The 24213-nt window shown below is 33.6% G+C and overlaps 1 protein-coding gene and 1 non-coding gene across 11 annotated transcripts; one reads left to right on the top strand and one right to left on the bottom strand.

The window, feature by feature from the left end:
• Nucleotides 1-408: 408 nt before the first annotated feature.
• On the bottom strand, nucleotides 409-21045 carry LOC106053415 (spermatogenesis-associated protein 20-like). 10 transcript variants are annotated; one of them, XM_056018819.1, is made up of 16 exons: nucleotides 20981-21045; nucleotides 18776-18963; nucleotides 18507-18625; nucleotides 17697-17798; nucleotides 16879-17098; nucleotides 15876-16022; nucleotides 14699-14897; nucleotides 13710-13840; nucleotides 12794-12898; nucleotides 12007-12081; nucleotides 10362-10571; nucleotides 9330-9522; nucleotides 8350-8512; nucleotides 6604-6809; nucleotides 3973-4172; nucleotides 409-3163 (listed from the first exon to the last, which is right to left on the bottom strand). In XM_056018819.1, the coding sequence occupies exons 3-16, from the start codon at nucleotides 18542-18544 to the stop codon at nucleotides 2909-2911; spliced, it is 2244 nt and encodes a 747-aa protein (XP_055874794.1). In that variant the 5' UTR covers nucleotides 18545-18625; nucleotides 18776-18963; nucleotides 20981-21045; the 3' UTR covers nucleotides 409-2908. The 10 variants fall into 10 exon arrangements, with proteins under 10 accessions (XP_055874794.1, XP_055874793.1, XP_055874795.1 ...); XM_056018818.1 differs by having other exon boundaries at nucleotides 20962-21025; XM_056018820.1 differs by having other exon boundaries at nucleotides 20972-21024.
• Nucleotides 21046-21130: 85 nt separating this feature from the next.
• Trnan-guu (transfer RNA asparagine (anticodon GUU)) lies at nucleotides 21131-21204 on the top strand. The gene has a single exon. It is a non-coding gene; the product is annotated as a tRNA-Asn (tRNA).
• Nucleotides 21205-24213: the final 3009 nt, after the last annotated feature.

Raw genomic sequence — 24213 nt, 5'->3', positions numbered from 1 at the left:
TTAAAATATTTCATGACCTCTGATGCGAGATAAGGGTGGAACAATCCGTCACAGCCAGGTATCTCCAAGGGTTCTAAAATTGCAACAAGACGTTAAGTTCTAGTTGATATTGGGGACGACAAAACTTGCAAATGGAACGGCTAATGTCAAGGGAAGTAATACTTTTAAGCATCATTTTATTACTGGAAAACAAAAAGTAGCATTGACCTCCCTTGAATGTCTCGACCAACGACAAATAATGAACCTTCTTTTTTTTTTTTTTTAAAGATATTTCAGAATGTTCTATGAATGAATAAACCCATTCCTTAAACATCAAATCTTCTAAAGCAGTTTTCATTTCTTTTCATTTTTAACAATGCCATTCAGTTAGTAAATAAAACACATAATAAAGACCACAAAATTGACAAGTTATGTGAAAAAATATATTTATTAGTCAATAGGTTTACAATATTACAGGTCATAGGTGTAAGACATCACTTCTGTAGCTTCTATAAACAGATTCCATTAATTGGAATATTATTAAACCACAATCACTTTGGGCACTTGGCTCCTACAGGCCACCTACCTCAGATCCTGAAATGGGGCCCTTCATGTTTCTACATTAGGAAAGCAGCTTCCTCAGGAACATGATGCAGATTGTGGGTTGGTTGAACTTTACTTCCAATGTGTAATGTACCATTTGTTAGGGCATGGCATCAGAGGTTGTCATTGGTTTAAAGTGTGTCTTTCTAGTCTCTCATCACATACACTTCAATAATAAGTACATTCATTTTTATTTTATTTCCAGTAGCGATGGAAGAATATAAGTGAAAAAGACCTTGCTATCTATAGGGCAGATGATGTTAAGGTCATCCATTTCTTTGGCCAACCATTATCAAGCAGGGTGTCATGTGGCTAACACAACGACTTACCACCTTTACTTTTCCCCAACTTATGTCAGGTACCCATCCGAATTGGCTGAACTCAGGGGCGCCCTATAAATCCTGAAATTCATAATCCCAGTCTTTACAGAAATTCGAACCGAGGACCCAGGTTTGGAAGCCAAGTGCTTAACCATTCCCCTGAAAAGACTCTAGGATAACTTATTACCTTTATCAGGAGGAGTATATTTATTCCATAAATTACAGTAACTATTACGAAGCTATAATATTAGCAGAGCAGTTGAAATATAAACAAAGTATTTCATTGTAAGAGTATTCATCACAATTGTTGAGCTTTTTATTACATTTACAAGAGAAGAAAGTACAATACTGACTTGTGCACATTCCTGTAGTGGAGCATTCCATTTACTTTAAACAATATACAAAAACAATGATACATACTTTTTTCACTTAAACTCCTACAAAATTTGGATAAACTTTGAAAGTAAAAATATTTCTCCACCATTTGAAATGAAAAAAGAAATAGATACTTGCTTATTTAAGACTTAGATCCCCCAGCGCCATTTGGCACATTGGGCATCAAGCTTGTCTCCATACAGGTCTTTCACTGGCAATATCTGAAGCCTCATTCCACCTCGTGTCCACTGCTCTGAGGTTTTACATGAAAGTGGGGTGCCAAGTTATACGAGTATGCCCGTTTGCACTTTCCTCCTATTGGCCTCCAAAACAATGCAACTCTTGGTATGCTTAATTTGTTCTGTTAGAGGACATGTCCCGCAAACCTCATAAGACGCTCGATCGCGACCTCATTAAACGGTCGAGACGAAGTTCGACAAGATTTCTTTGTTGAGACCCGATCTTTGTAACTAACTCCTAAAATCCGTCTAAGCCATTTTTTGTTGAGCCACATTTAGTCTTCTCAAGGTTCATAATTTATAGATCAGTGCATCTCAAAATGTGATCGGTAGACACACAGGGGTGGATAATGTGAATAATAATCAACTTGCCCCTCAATGCTGTTTAATACGTCTATTGTGTACTGTTCTTTGACAACCTAAACCAAAGATTTGAAGATGTTCTTCACTTGGATATTCCCAACTGGGTATTTAACCCTTTGCACATCGACTAACTCAGATCCCAATCACAGTTAGTTCCATTCTAATACAGGAGCAGCTTATTGAAATAGCCAAAAACGAGGAACTGAAACCAATGTTTGAATAAGGAGACCACAGATCCCAATTGAATATCCTGCATTATGTGTCATTGTATAGAAGTCGTTAACTGCTTTCCTGTCTTTTTATTTGGTAACATTGTGGATTCACTGCGATAATGAACCTTATCACAAATAATAGAAATCGACTAAAAATGTGTGCTCAGTGAGATTTGGGTTTGCTAATTGAGTCAGACAAAAATACACTCATAATATCTCATCCATGTCATCATTATTTTGACATAATTTAATTTTAAAGAAAAACTTTCTATAATTTCAATAAACATATTTCGCACATTTTAAAAAATATTTATAATTTATATGCTATGCATTTCTGTAGCTGTTTTCTTTTAGGGGTCCGTGGGCACATGTTGACTATATATATAGGGGTTCTCAAGTTAAAAAAAAAGGTTTGGGTGCACAGTTTTACTTAGTAGTGGCAGGTAATTTGGGGGAAGGAGGAGTTGTTTCTAAGCTTTTTGAGAAGAAAAAAAAAGCTTTCTGTGTTTGTATTTATGATAAAAGAGGAAACTGAGCACCTCTTTTTTTTATAAATTACATACATTCTACTGACCACTACTCATGAAAAGTCTATTTACAAATCACATGAGAGAAAAACAATTTGAGAAATTGTGAAAAAAATGATGCCAAAAAAAAAACAAAAATAATACAAAATATCTTTTTTTGTATGAAATATTCAGAGTGGAGATTGTTAAAATGACCCAGTAATGAGAATTTAAAATATCGCAACTATGAGGCTATCCCTGATTAACTTCAATAAGTAAACTATTTGTTTATTAGAGTTATCTGTGCTACACTAAGACCCCTGGAGGATCTTCTCTAGTTCTTCTGATGAATTCACAGGTAATGAACAGGTAAAGTTTTGACAAACATAGGCAGTTGCCTTGTCCTCTAGTTTTTGGAAGGAGTCCATCAAACTGAGGTTTTCCTTTAAAAATTCATCCGTTTTTCCATCTGTCGCCAAGAGAACTTTGTTGGGCAGGAAGTGGCGATGGACTGTTGCGATTAGTTCTCTCGTGTCATCACTTTCTTTGTCTCCAACAATGACAATCTTTTAGAATAAACAAAATTCTGGTAAACATTATGATGAATAGTTTTATTAGAATCCTGATAATCAAAGACTTAAAAGAGGAGAACTATATCTTAGGCATTCATTTGATGAGAAGGTAATTTCTCTGATCTCCCCCCCCCCACACACAAGCCCACAATGTGGTGCAATAACTCTGTCTAAAAAATAAGCATATATTGCTTAGTGTAAGTCTGCACTATTAGTTCATGGATATGTTTAAATTCATTGCATTCTGATCCTTACTGATGTATGAAGGTCCTATTTGAGGAATTATCTCCAAGACTTAAATAGAACATATTCAAAACTTTTCTAATCTTTTTCTTAGTATTAATTTGGAATATTAAGTTGGAAGTCAATAAACAAGTTTAACAATGGTATATAAGGATGTAACTATCTTGCTGGAAAGAATTGGGGTAAATTAAAAAAAAAAATTAGTAAAAAGTAACATTCTTATCATTGAGACAATTTTTTTTTTCAGCAATGTTTTGATCTGTTTTTGTAGTTTATTGGCCTCACAGTTGCGTAGACATTTAATTTTTACACACCATCAGTGAGATAACAAGCTATATTATTATTACTATATTATATTATTACTTTTAACAATATATCAATTTGGAAACATGACATCAATGAAAACAAAAATGGACCAACATAAACACATTCTAAATGGACAGTGGGGAAAAGCAAAAGTAGACGTGACATGATAAACAAATATGACAATTTGGCTTCACTTCTCACATATTGTTAGGTAAAAGGCGTTTCATCTGCTAGGCACTATGTTCATTAATTACCTGTCTTCTGTTTGAGTGATAAAACACAAGAGCAGATACGAGCTCGGGCACAGCCATGGGAACTTTCTGTATCCTCTCTGCATATACTTTGAATATTCTCTCAGCCATTGCTGACCAATCAGGTTTGTTCAAGATAGCAGACAACCTTAGCAGGTTCATGGCTGAAACAGAGTTGGCACTAGGTTCTGCACCATCTTGATCTGTCAATTTTGTAAAAGTAAATTTGGTTATCTTGAGACAATCAGTGCTAGAAAACAACATGGTGCTAATACAAGACAGGGTATAAGGCAGCGGTTCTCAACTTTTTTAGCTTGGCGACTCCTTATTACAATTCCTCACTTTTTCCCGACCCCCCCACATTAAATTATTGTCGTTTATAAGTATGATGTTACAAAATTATAATTGGAGGCCTAATGTAACTATCTAATTTGCATTGCCAATGCTTAATGTTTAATCACGGTACAATATGTAATAATATTCTTGAAAAAAGATATTTCTCCTTATTGCCTAATTACAAATTAATGAAATAACTTCTTTTTGACGTGCATCTATTCACATTAGTATTTCCTATTCACATTCCACACACGTGACAATTTTCTGTATTTAAATTTGATAACTAACAGGCTGTTTCGAGAAATAAATATATTATTGCAAATGGACGAAGACGGTGCAACAGAGATAAATCAGAACATGGCTGCAAACCCTTGATCCAGAATTGTGTAGGCCTAATTAACGAGAAATGTTTCACTTTTAAACTGTTTATGTCTACTAAAAAAAATTTAACTTTGACTTTCATAGGATTTCTGACAAGTGCAAATGAGATGCTGAGTAGTATCAGTATCACATCAATTTGCCAGGTTCAAAGTAATTTCCCTCATAGAGAGCAGATACGATTGGAAGTCTGTAAATATTATTTTCGTTACAAATCACATACTCCGCCCCCCCCCCCTCCTGCTTTAACTAATGGGGCAGGCAGGGGAAACAGTGGTGTATGTCTTACAAGTGTCCAATAGCTGTGGGGAGACAACTGAAGTGTCACTTGAACTACCTTCAGCAACAGTTTCTTAGCAGAGCCATGCTTTCCTCCCCTGCTACCATTTGGAGTTCATTCAATGTTCATGTTGTCCAATGCGTTATGGATTTCTAAACAAAGTTTACGCATTAAAATTCAAATTTATGGATGCTCTATTCAACCCTTTTTAAAACGTACATTTTTCAGTTCATATACTAAGGATTTTTCACATTTATTTATTAATATCGCATAATAAATCAATTAAATGGCATCAAGCAATGCTAAATAACATACAAAGTACCATGAATAGTTAACAGAAAATAGACCAATAGATTATCCATTAATCTGCATTAATTTAAACTTATACAAATATATTTGCTGGACAATCAAAATGTTTGAAATCAATGATGATTCAGTTGTCAGCAGCATCTATCCTCGAATAACAATATATTTAGTAAATTTCAATAGAAAAAAACTTAATTAGTGACAAGTTCTACATGTTAGAATGGACAAAAAAAATCCATATTTTCGATGGACATAAGCGACCCCTGACAAATTGTCAATCGACCCCCAAGGGGGTCATGACCCACAGGTTGAGAACCCCTGGTATAAGAACTTCAAAATTATGCCAATAATAATTAACAATATGGCATACAAAAATAGGAGTGGTAAAGTGTTTGAATTCCAAACAAAGGGGTCTCAAGTAAGTTTGAATCACAGTGAAGATGTCAAGATGCCCCTGAGTCCAACTCTTAATCTGTACTTGACTTTAGTTGGAAAAAGTAAAAGTTGTTGTGCTGGCCACACGACACCCTTGTTAACTGTCATCAACAGAAACAGATGCACAGATCACAAGGTCTGACAGTGTTTCCTTTACTTTTTTTTATGGTATTAAACAGTTTACTAAAAAAATTAATTTTTACATTTTACCATAACTACAGACTGATTATGAATAGCTCAAATTCAACAATTAGGTGTAAAAAAGATGCAGGCATGTTTAATGAGGTAATGGAACTCTTTCAACTGTCAATACTTTGGGTAAAAAGGTTTGTGGAATAAGTCTTTCAACCTAATGTTTTGTTTGCACACCCAGACCTCATTTTGAAATTAAAATTCTAATTTTCTTTAAATTACTCTTGCATAAAACTTCTTTCATGCTATACCATGCTCAGTGTAAGGTGGTCCAGTCTCTTTTGAGAACATGTGGGGGAGAAGGCTTCAGTGTTGTCTTTAGATGCTTTTCAAACACAACTCAGCTCAAGTCATATTTTGTATTGCCTTGAGCCCCCTTGTTAGGTATTCAGGAAGTTTATGCCAGGTCTTCAAGAACAATGATTTATAGTTTATAGGCTTTACGAATAAAGTGAGTCAAAGAACAATGTTTGTAATATTAGTGTTACATTTCACCCTCATAGAGAAACTTAGAATAACCAGGAGGAAGGATTATAACAATCAAAAATTTTTTTTTTTAAGTTTTAAGTTACTCTTCTTTAGTCATAGGTCATAAGTGGATGTTACTTAGTGAAACTCACCCCAACCAATAAGTTATAAATAGGTTACAAATCAATGGGTTTGAACAGTAGGCCAATAAAACAATAAAAAAAAAAACTACAACCAACCTTCTTTCAGCCTGAGGACAAGAGAGTTATCCTCAGATGCAGAGAAAAAGCCTCCGTCTTCTTCATCCCAAAATAGTTCATTCTGCTTGACCTGAAGCTCTTCAGCCCATGCCACCCATCTGTCATCAAAACAGGCCTCATAAAGATCCAGGAGGCCACGAATGATGTAAGCATAATCATCCACAAATCCATGGATTGGCACAGATCTAAATATACAATTTGAAGTTGACAATAAAAACATTTTAAAAAATTCAAAAACAAATTTTATGAGAAGGTAACCTACAAACAACTAGGATGACAAGAGATATTAAGTTTTAGATGTTTTCTAGACTTTAAGATAAAGAGATATTAAGTTTTATGTGTTTTCTAGACTTTAAGATAAAGAGATATTAAGTTTTAGGTGTTTTCTAGACTAATTAGGCTGCATCACAAATGAATAAATCCAAAACAGGATGACCTTGTGACCATTGTAAAAAAAAAAACGCCGGCCTAAGACTGTAAGGTCATATCACGAGATCCTCAGGGCTCTTGAAGACTTTTCTGTGAGAAATAGTACCAGGGAAAAAAGGAGAGGAGTACAAAGGAAGCGATGAGAGGACAGCCAAAATGTACTGGAAGAGGCTAATCCAGACAAAAGACAAAGAGGAATGGAAACAAACAGTCAACATATCCAACAGACAGTGAAGTGAATTAGACTTTTGTAAAGTTTCTAAGCATGGCGTAATTAACATTACATTAGGTTGGATATGTCATTGTTTTCAAGAAACATAAAAAAGGGTAATAAAATAATTTTTTTTCTTGTAGGTTTTTAAAAAAATCTATTGAAACATGTTTTTTTTTAATTTTTTTTTGCTTAAGTAGCGTCACACTTGACTGGACATAGCTACCAGAAAGTGGTTTAGGCCAGGTTACGCTGGATTTGTATTGGTGAGACTGAAACATCGGGAAAGACCTTGAATTTTTTAAAACAAAGGACAGTTCAGTAAGAAAATACATTCCTAAGCGAGATCCCAGGAAATGTAAAAAAGAATGAAATCATTTTGAAGTCTTTTTTGGAAACTATAAAATGATGAAATGCATGCAAGATATTGGGGGTTCTTTGGTCATGTGATACGTAGTTGTTAGTAGATATAAGTAATTAATTGTTCACTGTGCCTTTTTTTAAATTGATAGCTTATGTCAGTAAAGCTACTTTAATGCTAATATAATTTATACTTTGATTTGTTTGCTGTTGGTTATTTCATTTGGACGAGTTTGAAGACATTAACAATTATTCAGACCTATTTCAACATTCAACACTGACTTTTTGATTATGTTAATAATAAAGTAAAGTTCCCCTTTCAGACCTTGTGGTCTATAGGGCAGATGATGTAAAGGTCATCTGATTCTGTGGCCTACGGTTAAAGAGGGTGTTATGTGGCCAGCACAACGACAACCGCCTTTACTTTTCCCCAACAAATGTCAGGTATCCATTAGAGCTGGGTGGGCTCAGAGGCGCCCAAGGATCTCTAAATAAAAATCCCAGTCTTCACCAGGATTCAAACCCGGGAGCCCCGGTTCAGAAGCCAAGCGCTTTACCGCTCAGCCACCACGCCTCCTTGTTAATAGACAGGCACCTCAACACCTACAAATGTTAGATTACTCCGAGAGACACAAGTCTAATTGATAGTGTGAACAACACAACAGCTGACATAACCAATGAATCATATTATTTAAAAACATGAAAGCTATTCATCAAAATCCTACATTTGAGTGACCTCTTTGTTTTCTGTGGTGTAGCAGCTTCTCAAAAGTGTGCCAGACTGATACAAGTGTTGACGGACAAATGATGCGGCCTGTATAGCTCTCTTGATCAAACTTGGATCACTCAGAGCCTGGGCTCCTCTAGCAAACCCTGATATCATCAGACCTTATCAAGAGAAATAGAATATATATGGTTTCACTATTGCCAATTTTTTCCAGTAAAATAAATCTGAATATTATTTATAATTAAATAGTGACAGTTTTAAAAATAAGGGGAGACAACCTAGGAATTAGCTAATCAATAAAGTCGTCAAATTATAGAGAGTTATATCCCTTGAAAACAAACAAACTTATAGAACAAATGTTTGGGTATTATAATATAGATATAATTAAAGGGTTAAATAAATTATACAAAATGTACACATTTAAAGCTAATACTAATCAGTGACTTCCGTTAATACCAGCAATGCAGTAAAAAATCCCAGGATTTAGACCACAAGATTAGATAGAAGATAAACATTAAAGAGATAATGCTGAATAATAACCTCATCACTGATAGCTTTAAACTTTTTTTTTATTGTTTTGAAAGAGGGATACTGGAGGTCACTAGAGGAAATATATGGAAGCTTCTGATCATTTGTTATGCACATAATTACAGCAACCTACAACAGAAGATAAGGCCAATGAGTGACAAGTACTTTATTTTTTTTTAAGTACCTATTTCAGACCTTGCAATCTATGTAAAGATCATCTTTTTTTTTCTATGGCCCATGGTTAATGAAAGTGTCAGGTGGCCAGCACAAAGACTGACTGCCTTTATTTTTCCCCAACTAATGTCAGGTACCCTCAGTACCTGGTGGAGGATCCCAAAACCCCTCGATTAGCCAAGCCCTTTACCACTCAGCCAACGCGTCACCAACTATCAAGCATTTAATTAATTTAAAATTACGAGAATGTTTAGAATGACTTTTAGAATTCGTTACCATTCCAAGCTGTTACTATCTTGTTGTCCAGGTGTGGTTTGGGGCGCTGCTGCCTGACTTGAAACAAAATACTGATGCATTGGGCTAAAGCCTGCGTCACCGTGTCTGTTGTTAAGCCGAACGCTGCTGCAGTGTCTTCCACTGTGGAGCTGACAATGAGTACATTCTTACCCTTCAGTTCTTCATGAGGATCCTGGAATTTAATGCAAACAGTTTATAATAAAAAAAAAGTTAAATAAATGTTAATTGTCTTTTTTATTTTGTTTGTAACTAATGAAGGCTTTGTGGCCCAAAATAGTTGGTTTTTACAAAGTGATGCAGGGTTATCTATATGTATGTTTATCACATTTACTATACAACAGTGTATAGTGACGTCACAACATATATCTACTTGACTCTAAAATTATGAACTCTGAAAATGTTTGAATTTCAATCAACTTAAGAAATTTATTGATGTATTTTGCTATCAAATTATTAATATATATAATATATATATAGGAATTAGACATAATACATTTTCACCTTTGATAAAAGTCCTTTAATAACTATGTTTAGTCGTAGCGAAGTGGGTGACTACTGTCAATCAAGACAAGAACAGAGCGGTACAAAAACTCGTTCGTACCTTACTCTGTCAGACTATATCTACGCCAGCCATTGATCAGGAAACATGAAAAGGACCAAGAGTGTGTAATCGCTGAATGAACTCTTTATGTTGTGTCTGTTCTATTTATGTGTATGTTTCTCTTGTGTTGTCTTTATATGAGAAGAGTCCTTGTAATCACAACAAATTTCCTTATGGATCAATAAAGCAGTCTTTGTCTTAAATGGCTTTCTCAATAATTTTCTTCAGAACATTTTTTTGTTTCTAAATAAAAGCATTATGTTTGTGAAATCTTTAATTTGTATCTTTTTATTCATTTATTTGTAGTTTATAAAAATTGAAATACAAAAAAAAATAAAAATGATTCAATAAGCACAATGGCCAAGATTTGCACCAAGCTTGATGATGATAAGTGAAAAATTAAGATCAACCTGAAGAGGATCAACATTGCCTCCTTCTTTAATGCCATAGAAATGGCAGAAAACATCTGACAATTTCACGCTGTTTTCTTTGACGACATTCTCTGACAGATGGTTTTCCAATTCCTTCTTTTCCCAAACACAGAATGCTCCTTCTTTTTTATGGTCACTAGAGGATTCTGGTAGTGAATCAGCATCTTCTGCGCTATAGAATCCACCTTCCTGGTCGAGGATGAAATGTATGATCCATGAATTTATTCAACAAAAAAGTTCTAACAGTTTAATCATTTCACAGTAAAAAAAACAACAAAAAACAGATGCTTTTGTTCAAACGAGCCATTAAAATACAAGGGCATATAGATGCTCCATTAAAAGTTTCCTAATATAATTTTAGAGTCCCAATAAAATTGGGCATATGAATAGTATTTTACAGTCATGTCTAAAATGACTAATTAGTGAACTAAAATGTCACAATAACATTCCTTTAGAAATTTGGGACTGTCAACCATTTTTTTTTTAAATTTACATTTTTTTTTGCATTTACAGGCTTTAATTAAGCTTTATGTAGCTTTTCCTACTCATAAGATACGTATGGTATGGACTCAGTCACATTATTGAAGGTAGCTATGATACATGACTTAGTCACATTATTGAAGCTAGCTATGATACATGACTCAGTCACATTACTGAAGGTAGCTATGATACATGACTCAGTCACATTATTGAAGGTAGCTATGATACATGACTCAGTCACATTATTGAAGGTAGCTATGATACATGACTCAGTCACATTATTTAAGGTAAATATGATACATGTCTCAGTCACATTATTGAAGGTAGCTAAGATACATGTCTCAGTCACATTATTGAGTACCTAATGTAAATCAAAACACACATTATATTTCACTGTAAATATTGTTTGGTTCAATAAAGATACCAGTGCCAAGAGCAGCTTTTCTTATGGAGGAACAAGATGTGCTTACAAGAAAAACACATTGGCAGTCACTATTGTTTTTAGAGAACAAACATTCTGCTGTATTTGCAATGTCATTGTACATCCATATTTGAAAAATGATTAAGTAAAAAATACATCGCATTATCAAAGTCAAATATATTAAACTTATCAAATAAAGAGATGTATTTTCATTTTCCAAATAGGGTCTTTAATATGCTTTTGACAGTGTCTGCAACACAATCGACTCAATATAGCATCGATTTGCAGAAGACATTATATGTCTCTGCCAACACAATGCTGTCTTTTTTCACATAAGATTAGTCTAAATTCTCCTAAGCACTGTACATCATTTTGTTTATATCATATAGCCAAAACAAAAGGTATACCACAAGATGTGTTGCTTAACACATCTAACACTTCAGTATCAGCCTTCCAGCACCATTCTTTAATTGACTTTATTTGAACTGCAATCTTTTTACTATGATGAAGTGTGTGCCAGTAGAAAACATTTTCGCATCTCAGAAGATCATCATTTGGCTTACAGTGCTTCCCTAGCAGGCTAAGGGGGGGTCCTCTATGTACATATTTGTAATGGAAAGGGGTAAGGGATGCCTACAAAAGATTGAGGTACAAACACTAACATATAAAGACATTTATGACAGCTTACTCTTTGGGGTAAACTTGATTATCATTTCAACTTACTGGATGACTGAGATCTCTGTTGACATAAGTAAATATATCTTGAGCTACATCAGCAAACTCTGAATTTTTGGTTATCTGAGGAAACAAAAAAAAAATGAATAAATTCAATATTACAAGAACCCTATTTATTTGCTATAACTATGGTGAATATTGTTGCAGAATATATATTTTGGAGTACTTATAATTAAAAATAAGACATCGTACATACATTTCCACCTAATTGAATTTAAAAAAAAAATAAGAATTTAATTTTCTTCCCAGCTTGGATGGGTTTAACAATGTGCTAGAATTTAAATCTATAAAAAAAAAATAACCATCAATAAACAAGCAGAAAAAAATGAGACTGATTGTTTTTATATCAAAGCAGATCTCACAATATTTTGATATTTTACAATCAGAGATTTTTATAGCTCATGTGCTGTCTGTTTGGATACACACTATACAGCACACAGTAAACTCCACAAGAATTAAATCATAATTTAAAAATGAACTGAATTAAAATTGAACGGCACGGAAGGACCTAAGTAAGTAAGCAAGTAAAAGCTATTGTCAGAAAAATATTTACAATCAAAGAGTGAGATTGTCTTCCTGAGAGTTTATATATTTCTGTATTTCTGTTACGTCTCAATACAACAGCATGTGCACAGATTTGTTAAACTAAACACAGTAGTAAGTTTATTGAAGTTTAATCCTTTTAAATCCAATGCACAGCGTACAATATGAAAATAAATTAAAGAATTATTAGTACAAAGAACAAATAAAAAAAATACAATACTTTGTGCTGTACCTGAAAAGCATCAACATATGAAACTGCCAACTGTGCTTGGTCATACAACATCTTCTCAAAATGTGGAACATGCCATTTCCTGTCGGTGGAATAGCGATGAAAGCCCTGCAGAATTGATTATATGTATCAGAACTCTAGTTAGAATGATATACTTAAAGTAAACCATAAACAAGTAATCAAGAGCTCTGTGGTGCTTCAGGTCAACTTATATATAAGGACGATTGAAAAGTAGGAAGGTGGCTTTAACTTCTGAAAGAAAGATCAGGTCAAGAATTACCTCAAGAATTACATCGCACAGGTGATCTTCTGTTTACTATGCTAAAGTAGAGGATCTGGTTCAACTGATAGTTTATATTATAAATATCAAGGTAAGAAAAGCAAAGTTAAAACAAAAAATATTTGAGACTCATCTATGAGATGAGAAGAATATCTTATACAGAGCTTAGTTTAGAGAACTAGATTTGCAGAGCCAAGTTCAGAGAACCCTGTTTAGAAAGTTTTAGAAAGCCTAGCTAAGGAATCCAAATTTAGAGAGTTCAGTTCAGACAGAGTTTAAAGCTGAGAACAAGCAATAGAAAAAAGAATACTTTTTACAAAACAAAGCTTATCAAAGGGAAAGAACTGCTAACTACTGCATTTTTGTCTGAAAATTACATGGTTATGGCATAGCTCCCTTTCTGCTGTATAAAACAAAATTTATTGCTTAGTACAAAATAATTAACTAACAAAGTTTCAACTTGATCCGAGACTGGAAAATGGGAGAAAAAACATGCTCAAACTTTTTACCAGACAGACGGACAGAGTGAGTTGATATAAGCTTTGTAAAAATGGGTTTAGAGAGCTATGTTTAAAGACCTAAGTATAAAATTATGCTCATTAGAGCAAAGGATGGAATTTTAAAGACATTAATCTCTACCTGACATATGTGATCATGGATACCACCTGCAGACATTTTAGTAAGTGTAAACAGGCACATCTGAAGGGCCTGGACTCCTGTCCCACTCGTTGGGTCCTCATTAAAGATTCGGAATAGCAGGTTGAATATCACTAAAATTGGAAGAAATAAATAATACATTCATATCAAAGAAGATGAATCAGGATAGAATATCTCCACTTTGAAAAAAAAAAATTAACAATGAACAATGACAAAGATAAACATAAAAAAAACTATGTCTTGGCTAGTTGAATATTAACTCATTTTTGCTTCAAACTTTGAGTGTCAAGAGCATGAGCAGTCAGTCCTGGGTTTAACCACTAGATCTAGTTAGTTTTCTGAACACTAATTACTGTTACATTCAAAAACTGAACCCTCAAACTGACATTAAGTTTGAAATACTTCAAGAATGTACCTATAAATTGAACTGTGCAGTTTTAAACAATATTTATATAAATTATATAATTCATCATACCTTATGATAAAGCATTACAGTATCATTTGATATGAAGATAATGTGAAAAATAAAAAAAACAGTACAAGCTTGATAATGTTTCCAGTAAATATAGTTTTAATAATTTTAATAAATGCCAGGATAGCTACCGTTATGCGCGCTGGACTGTCATTTATCAATGGTCCTGGGTTCATACCCTCCCCACTCCCATCCCCTGTCATCCTGCGGGAGGTTTGGACTAGGACTGAAGGAACATCCAAATGTTAAACATTTTCCCAAACATTGCACTGTATCACAACAGAAATATTAAGCTAGTGTTACTATTTCAAGGGATTCAAGCCATTATTCTGGTAATACCTTACTAAAATTTGATCATTAAAATGAATTCTAATTCCTGAAAATAGTTAAATTGCTCTTAAGAAATGTCTTTAGTATATTATGACTTATGATCATTAACTAGTCTAAAATTTGTGAATCGTTTCTGTACTGCTGTGCAAAACGAAATAAATATATCAACCTGGCTGAGGGAATTTTGGCGCTGAACCAAAACCTCCTTCTTCTTCATCAAAACTTTTCTTATACATGTGTAAACATTTGAGAAAGACTTCCTTAGACGGTACACTGTGGTTAGCATGGTCAGAAGCATGAAGGTGCCTCATCAAGGCATCCAGAATTTTCGTTCCTTGACTTTCTATATCTGATTGTTTGTCCTTCCACTGCAAAAAAAAATGTTGTTTTGAAAAATTATGTTTCTCATGAGAACTAAAGATTTAAAAGAGAACTTATTCTCTTACCTATTTTACCAATGATAAATGAAATGTTGAAGTATAAAGAACAATGAATAGTCGGGATCAGATACTATCTTAGTGGATGTCATGAGTAAATTATATTATTACTCAACATTGGGGTTTCTACAAATAAAATTAGAGGAGAAATAGAAAGAATAATGTGACAGACCCTAAGGATACTCTGAAAGGAAGAGGGATTATGAGTAATTGATTAAAGAAGAGAGTCGAATGTTAGGTCACTTTGAGAGTAGATGTATTTTGTGATATGGTTATGATACACTAAGGTCATTGTTCTGTATAAGGATATTAAGTAAAATACTGTTTGAAGTGTCAACTCAAGTGTTTTAGCGAAGTGATAATTGTGAGAGATAGGTTTGAGATATATTGATATGTTATTTTATTTTATAATAAATGTTCATTTGCTGACATTGAACTTTGTTGAATATAATAATAAGGCTTGTCTTCAAGTCTGAAGATTAGTGAGGACTGCAGTATTTCCCATGGCTATGCAGCCCCAGCTGTGACCTGCATATTTTTTCACATCCAGGGCAAGCATAACCATTGTCCCCCGTTGTCCTGCGGGAGGTTTGGACTAGGAAGTACACTATTTTCAACTCCGAAGGAACATCCGAAACATGTAAAACAAACAAACAAAACATTCCAGAACCTGCCCATTAACTTCTAGGTTGCAAATGCAGCAAAGGACAAACTATTGATAAATTCTAATATGATGTCATGAAAAATGAACATAATTTGTCTCAAATTTATAGTTAAATTCCAATCAACATTAAGACTTAAAACAAAAAAAATTAAAATGTATTTTCTTTTTTTTTGCTACAGAATCTCAGTCAGTCTACATTAATCAAAGAACAATGCAGAAAATATTTTCTAAGCATCTTTTCTTACATGTTTAATAATAATCTCCAGGATACTCTTGAACCCAGGTCTGTTGTAGTATCTGTCATCAGGAGGGAAGTATGTGCCACCCAATATTGGTTTCAGGTCAGGGGTCAGCCAAACACTCATTGGCCAACCTCCACTTCCAGTTGTGGCCTGCAACCAAAAAAAAAATTGAAGAGCTGACCAAACAGAGTCTGCTATAATTTGTCTTACATAATAACCATACATTTTTAAACATGGAAATATGTACCTTGAAATGCATGCATTATGGAAAGAAAAAATATGAGATTAAAGAAAATAGTTCAAGGGAATTCTCAAAACACTTTTGAGAGATTTCAGAACTGGAGCGCAACTTCAAAGATTGCAGCTGTCAAGACAAACATTTTTAGGGACTTGAAGTGCACAGTCCAAATCACAAACACAGTTTTCCAATTGCAGTATTGAATATTTATGAATAATGCTTCCTAAGATTTGGCTTTTAATTCACATAAAACTTATCCCCTCCCAATAATTGCGGTTTAATAATCCTCCTTTTAAATAGTTTTATAACATGTCTTCTAATTGTTACAAATTCTTACATTGTTACATAATTTCTTACATATTCTACGATTTTTTTGTGATTTTTAGTCTTTTATTTACAACATTTTGAGGCCTACTCCAGAAGCCCTTCCAACTTTCATGGTTACATAAACTTAAGTTATCTGTGCTTTGTTTCCCTAGCACAATGTTTCTCAAACATTTTCCTTAATGGAACACTTCGCACGATCTGAGCACTTAGCGGAACACAGTTTGGGAAACACTGCCCTAGCCAATTGATTTCACCTGCTTTTGTTTTTGTTGTAGTGAACTATTTTCTATAAGATAAGTTTGTTAGCTCAAGGCTAACCCTCATTGTCACCTTGACATGAAACAAGTAATAAACTTGTATCCTCAAAGAAATACATCTCCTGGAACTTTAAACATAAAGAAAAAAAAAAAGACTTTCTTATGCGCTGTTAAGAAAGGTTACCTGAACAAAGGTCATATAAACTTTGTCTACATCTGGCCGCTCTTCCCGGTCCACTTTGATGCTTACAAAATTATCATTCAGTATTTTGCCGATCTCAACATTCTCAAAAGACTCTCGTTCCATGACATGGCACCAATGGCAGGTGGAGTAACCCACTGATAAGAAAATAGGCTTATTCTCTTCTTTTGCCTTCTTGAAAGCTTCATTGCCCCAGGGATACCTAAGTAGCGGCACAAAATTATTCATTGCATAATATAAAGACAAGTTGAAACAATTTTGTAATAAAGGTTTAAAAGTGAGAAGTGAACACACACAAAAAAAAATGATCTGAGTAAAGAATCGAAGGAGAAGTCTGTATCTGCTATCCCACTCAGACTCCTTTATCTTTTTGTTAACAGCACAGAGTAAAATCAGTTGTTCCAGCCAAATAACAACCATGTTAAACTTTGTCCTTAAAGTAAAGTTCAGACTTGTGGTATATAAGGCAAATGATGTAAAGGTCATCTGTTTCTGTGGCCTACGGTTTACAAGAGTGTCATGTGGTCAGCACAATTAATGTCAGGTACCCATTAGAGCTGGGTGGACTCAGAGGCGCCCAAATATCCTGAAATAAAAAATCACTAGGATTCGAACCGGGACCCCCTGTTCAGAAGTGAAGCACTTTACCGCTTTGCCACTGCACCTCTAAACTTTGTCCTTGGATACCATGGAAAATCAGTTCACATGCCATATTTAACTCAAGATCTGAATTGCAATTTGGCTATTTACTTTTAAGCTAACAGTTAAAACCAAAAAAAAAAAAAGTTGATGACTTATACCAGTTCACTGGGTTATGAGAATGCTGAAGGAGGTATGGTGATTTCTCTTCTGACAATCGATTGGTAAACTCCAGTGGGTTTGATGACATGGCTCTAAAAAATCTGAAATATATATAAAAAAAATAAAATATAGAAAAGTAAAAAAAAAATGAAAACAAATTTTATTAAGAATATTTAACTTAATTCAATATATATAAAAAGAATTATAACCATTGTGTGATTTTACTAATGGTGTTATTCTAGTCATAAATGAATATTTATTATGAATCTCATGCTTCTAATTTGTATCTGTTCAAGTTTCTTTGTTTTCTTGAGTTGCGGGGTACCAAATAGAGGATGCATATTACATTTTAACTCTTTCTCTCTGTAATTATTTTTCTAGTTCTGATAGTATTATTCGTTTTGCTCATTTGTATTTCACTATCCTGTTATGATTAAACTTCAATAACTTAATTGTTTGTTATAAGAAAATGTTATATTTGGTATTGAATTATAGGAGAATGCATGCTCTTTTTATACTACAAAAATTAAATTTATAAATCCAAAAATTAATTTAGTTTAATGGGAGTGAAATCAACGTTGGCATTCCTCAATTAGGAGAGAAAGAATTACTACGTATACTGGTGTAACCAAGTTCAAAAGTTTGTTATATTTAAATAAAAATAATTAAAGTTCCCCTTTCAGACCTTGCAATCTATAGGGCAGATGATGTTAAGATTTTTGCCAGAACACAAAACCATCAACTTAGGATTAAAGAAAAAAGAAAATTAAGATTGTGTTTCATCCTGAGGAAGAAACATTTCTGCTCACTTTAAATTGTAGGCACATTTTATGCTGTTTCTTAACATTTACAGAATAGTATTGATCTCTGAGTTCTTGATCTTGGGAGTTCTTGAAGTCATGCAATGTACAAACTTTATTGACTGATTCTGATGATAAAAAAAAGGTTATATACAAGAAAAGCACTTGATGTAGTTTTTCGCAATCATAACTCTAGAAAATCTAATTTATTGATGGTTTAACTTTTTTTTCTTCACGACACATACTATACTATTTCCGACACATACTATTTCCTTTACCTTGTGAAAGCTAAGTTTATGGTGAGGTCAAATTCAAGAGGTGAGGAATTATTTTTTTTTACTACCCGGTGGTGAAGGAAATGGGTCATGGGCTTAAGGCTATTTTCAAGTCTGATGGCTCATCAGCTTAAAGAGACTATTTGAAGTTGTGGAGGGTGGCAAATGGTGCAATGGATTGTGTTGTTGCGCTGGAGTAAAAAGAAATTAAACATTAAAACATGTTTTTAGATATATTTTCTTTGATGATATATATATATATAGAGAGAGAGAGAGAGTATATGAGGAAATAGACTATAAATACATATTGCAAAAGTGAATCAACTTCTTTTAATATAATCTAAATAATTTTTAAGTAACACCTGTACAGATATAATTTATTAGCAATTACTTGAATTACATAAAGGTGTTCAATGACGGTGCTCACTGTTCAAATGAAGGAGAAGGCCCAAAAACTGTGTTCAATATAGGAGCATGAAGTGACCCAATTTATTTTAAAATAAAATCTTGACTATGGGTGGTAATACAAAGGAACACAGCTATTTCTATTGTCCTTTAGTTGAATAATAAGGATCTGCTTTCAGTTTTTGTGTAAGTTAAACCTTCACCAAATAAAAAAACAAAATAAAAATGTGACCTAGTTCTAGATCTAGTAGTTCCTGAAAGTCGGTGTCCAGTTATAAGAATCTACCATAGTTCAGACTCCAGCTAGATCTCTAGATACGATAGTATCATAATCATAGTAGATTTATCTAGATCAAGATCTAGACCAGGGGTGGGCACCTTTTTCCATTGAGGGCCGCATTACAAAACTATTAGGAATGGCGGGTCGCACACACACATACATATATATAGCTTATAAAAATAGGTTGCTAACTGTGTATAATGTCCTTAAATTGACATGTATACTGTATTACACATTTACATTTCATTTTCTCACACTCGTGATTGAGGTATTACATGAGTTAGCAGTTTCTGAAACTAATTTTACGAATATTTGTTTGAATTTTGTTATTGTCTTTTTTACCTTATGTGAAGTATTTAACGGATTGCAATCGCGTATCATGTTCACAGTCGTACAGTTGTTTACCAGAACAGTGCGAAACTTTGGCATCAAAGTTATTTAGGTGTACCCATAAAATTCTTGTGGAAAGATTGGAACTTCTCAGGTCATTATTTGCTTGGAGGTTTGTCCTCTGGAGTGGAATCAGCTTCTGCACTAAGTGGTGAGCTAAGGGTTTTGAAAACTTGTTCCAAATTCTTGACGACTTAAAATTCGCTTTCAGTTTCCACAATCAAGAAATCCAACCTTTTCACTAGAAATAGTTTCACCTTTCAGTAAAGGAAAATGACAAATCCTGTTTTCACTTGCTTGCCTGAAGAAATCGGAAAGCTTTAATTGAAAAGATTTCACATGTACATACATTTCATGTGCAAACAACCCATTGCGAAGTTGTTGATGAAATAGATAAAGTCTGTTTTCCACTCTTCATAAAAATATTAGTAACGAAGTCACAGTCAATGTCCTTCAAGGAACATAATTTTTTTCCCTGGGATTCTTCTCAATACCTTGTCCATGCTAAGCCAGCGGACACTACTGTGGTACTGGCTTGAGTTTGTGTCTTTGACTGAATGTTACACATATGATATTGCCATAATCTTTGCTTTCATTTTTTTTTTTGGAATGACATGACATTTAGCCTCTTCATCATAAATGATATGAATCATAAGTTTTTAAATTTTTAATTTATTTGCATTTAATTAATATGTATGACCTGTGCCTGTGGCCTCATCTTACTTACTTCTGTAGGTGTCCGCGGGCCGTATAAAACACGCTGGCGGGCCGCATGTGGCCCGAGGGTCGTAATTTGCCAACCCCTGATCTAGACTCTAGTACTCTACTCTAGTCTCGATTCAATTTAAGATTGAAAATTCTATTTTATAAAAATAACAAATGAGTCTAGAACCATAATGATAAACAACACGATATTATTACGACAATTACGGTCACGGTGCAATACCTGGACCTGAATACGGTATTTAATAGATCTAGATCTAGATGACAATATATGTAGAATCTAGATAACTATACTAATTTTTTTATGCATTCATCGATTTTTAACTAACGCCAGATTCATTCATAAGCAAAATTTCTTTAGATCTAGATCTAGATCCACGTATTTACATACTTTAGTCAACTTTAGTGACTTTACTAAACTTGACTTTCTTTACACATAACACTCCTAATTTCACTACTTTAGTCATAGTCAAGGGGAACCATTCCAATAATTTAGTCAAGATCAGTACAATATTAAAAGCATTAAACATATGAACTATAAATTTACCACAAAGTCATCCGTCTCTGTGGCGCAATCGGTTAGCGCGTTCGGCTGTTAACCGAAAGGTTGGTGGTTCGAGCCCACCCAGGGACGATTTTTTTATTGCAACCTTTTTTTTTTTTTCAGACATTATTTTAGAGAAGATAAATATATTGATTATAATTTATAGCAATAATTATACATGACTGACTAGCAACCAAGGTTCTATCTGTCGTACTTCTGAAATTCACAATACACAAGCTATAGGGCCTAATTTTTAATTAGTATGGTCAAATATTAGGTAAACCTAGTCAGAGTTGGACTCTGAGCGAGCCGACAGCGGGGTGATCTAACATCTGAGGACGCCAAGCGAAATGGTGATTAATTTTTTTTTTGCACTGTCAGACAAATGCGTTCATTCCCATCCCACGCATTCTAATGTACCGTACCAATACACTTTACATTGAAATGCATTGTTCTGGAGTTATGGAACAACAGTTCCCCTAAACCAGCGGTTCTCAACCTTTTATGCTCGGCGACCCCTTTTTACAATCCCCCACTCTGCCGCGACCCCCACCCTTCCGCATACACAAACAGCAATAAAAGAGTAGACAAAAAAAACAAAAAACAATCCATTTTTTTCAATCGTCTTTGGCGACCCTTGACAAATCGTCAATCTAACCCCCAAGAGGGTCGCGACCCACAGGCTAAAAACCCCTGCCCTAAACAATTTTATTTCGGCCAATATATATTGTTATGGAGGGTGTGTGCTAGTTTCTGAGGTAACCATGACCAAAAAAAAAATGGAGTGGGGACGAGGTAGTCTGTCGTAGTCTGTCTTAGATGAAATAAATATATATATAAATACTGGGGTGAAAGTTCAAACAAGAAAAACACTAAAATTTTGTACAACTTACAGAAATATTATTTTGTGTTAATAAATAATGAATGTTAGATTTAAAAAAAACAATGGGATAGTAGGCTAATATTAACCACGCCCGCCCTCCCCCGGGAAAGAATCCATGGTTATAAGAAGCGAATGTCAAGATCTACTCTACACAATCTACACTTTATAATATTCCAATGATAGGCCTTTAGATCTTGACTTATAGAAGGTGATGCACACAATAATTTTCTTGAACATAATTTATCAATCTCTTCAAGGAATGCGGAAACGCTCTAAGATAAATATTTAAGACCGTTCAAGATATTAGAACTATTTTCTCGATCGCTGGCCAAAATTAAATTTATGTATTTTTATTTTTGTTTACTTTAAAAAAATTATAACGGTAAAATTAAAGTATAGTTTTCCAGGTGCGACCTTAACGAGCTATAATTAAAGTATATAAAAAAAAATTCTATTCCTAACGATATACAACTGTTAAATTTAAAGGGGAAACAAAACTGTTGAAAATGAATCTAATAATCGATAGACTTCAAAATCTTATTTTATCTTATAAACTATAGACCTTACTTCAAAAAAAGAAGATCCTACGCGAGATAGCGTCTAGTCTTGCGCAAATTGCATGTTTACCAATGATTTCAATTCTTCCAAATAGGCATAATATTTGTTTTACAATCTTCAGGAACGTCTATCTATTCTTATAATATTTTCTAAATGTAAAGATACATTTGTGTCAATTTTGGGAATAACCACTTAAAGCGAGTTTTAAACAGCTAAATGATTCTATTTAGAAAAATTATAACAGTCAAGCAAGAGTTTTTAATGTTCGTCTAATAATGCCATTATTTTTTTTTTCCAAAGGTAGGCCTATATTGTCTAATTTAGAAGAAAGTTGTTAGAGCCGATTTCAAATGCTCGTCCAATGTTCAGGATCCAGCCATTTTTCCAAGTAGAGTTCGAGTGCTAATAGGAGGAATCGTAGAGTAATATAACACCTTCACGCTTCTTTAGTAGTATAATCGCAGAGTTTGTATGAAGGCTGCCTGTTCGGTAGGGTGTAAAAAGAGCTTGTGAACAGGGTAGGTAACTTTCTAAATTGGGTTTTTAAAAATAAAGTTAGTAATATCTTAATATCTTAAAGTACATTACTACTTTTAAATTTTAATTAATGAATAACACAAAATGTAACATTTTTATTTTAAATATAATAAAAAAATGTTTTTTTAATTTTAAAACTGTTCTTTTACTTTTTTTTAACACAAACATTTATTTAAACAATTTATACCTTTTTAGTAATGTAGATTTTATATACAGATGCTATAATTCACCTAATTTTCGTTGTACGGTATATATAGCAAGGTTATGAAATTTTTTAATGGTTCATTATTTGGACCAGAAGTATCCTTTAAATAACTCTAAATACATAATACAATAATTTGGTCTACACCAGTGATTCTCAAAGTGGTCAAAATAGATCCTCAGGGTCTACGAAGAGATCCAAGGGGTATACGAAATGGGAAAAAAAAATTGGGGGTCTAAGAGATGTCCATGGGGTCTAACGAAAATGGATTTTCATTTAAGCAGGTCGTGACTTTAATTTTCACGTCTCACCAATGTATTCCTTACACTAATATATACTTTGTACCTTAGTTAATCATTTCAATATTTATCCTGTTATTCAAACGAAAAATTGTTACATTTATTTCAATACTTATTTAAATAGCTTATTGTTTTCTACATGTAACAAAAAGAAATGTAGATTATAGGCCTACAGCCTTGGTTATTTAAAATTGGGATTCATTTCTTCCTTGTCAAACAAGCGGTTGCCAGGTGCCTTTTTTTTTTGACGATATGAAAATAATTACGCTGGAGAATCATTTGAGACAATGCCACTCTGATAAAAAGATTAAGATTTGAAAAACTTTTGAACTCTCAAAGACAAAGCTCAGAATAGACCCACAAAATCTCTCTTCAACATCAAATAGAGAAGATGATAGTTTGTGAGCGTCTTAAAAGATCTCTTTACTTATAGCCAAATATGGAAAACACTACAGATAAAACATTGATTTTACCAGCTGTTAAAGTAGTTTTAAAAAATGCTTTACAAAAACGTACATCTAATATTATTTTAAACACATTTCTTTAAGCAACAATATAGTAGGCACATCGGTGGTATGAGTTATAACAAAAGCTTTTTATGTAATTCTTTGTAAACAACA

This window comes from Biomphalaria glabrata, chromosome 2 (genome assembly GCF_947242115.1).
Source record: "Biomphalaria glabrata chromosome 2, xgBioGlab47.1, whole genome shotgun sequence".
Lineage (NCBI taxonomy): Eukaryota > Metazoa > Mollusca > Gastropoda > Planorbidae > Biomphalaria > Biomphalaria glabrata.
This window is presented reverse-complemented; position numbering and strand designations above follow the sequence as displayed.

Bases quoted from the DNA above. Each gene is read 5' to 3' on its own strand.
- LOC106053415 (XM_056018819.1), bottom strand. From the start codon at position 18,544: ATGTTAAGAAACAGCATAAAATGTGCCTACAATTTAAA. The intron at 12,899-13,709 runs GTAGAGATTAAT...TCAATTCTGCAG, and splicing joins TCCATGATCACATATGTCAG to GGCTTTCATCGCTATTCCAC. The intron at 12,082-12,793 runs GTACAGCACAAA...TTGTTTCCTCAG, and splicing joins CATATGTTGATGCTTTTCAG to ATAACCAAAAATTCAGAGTT.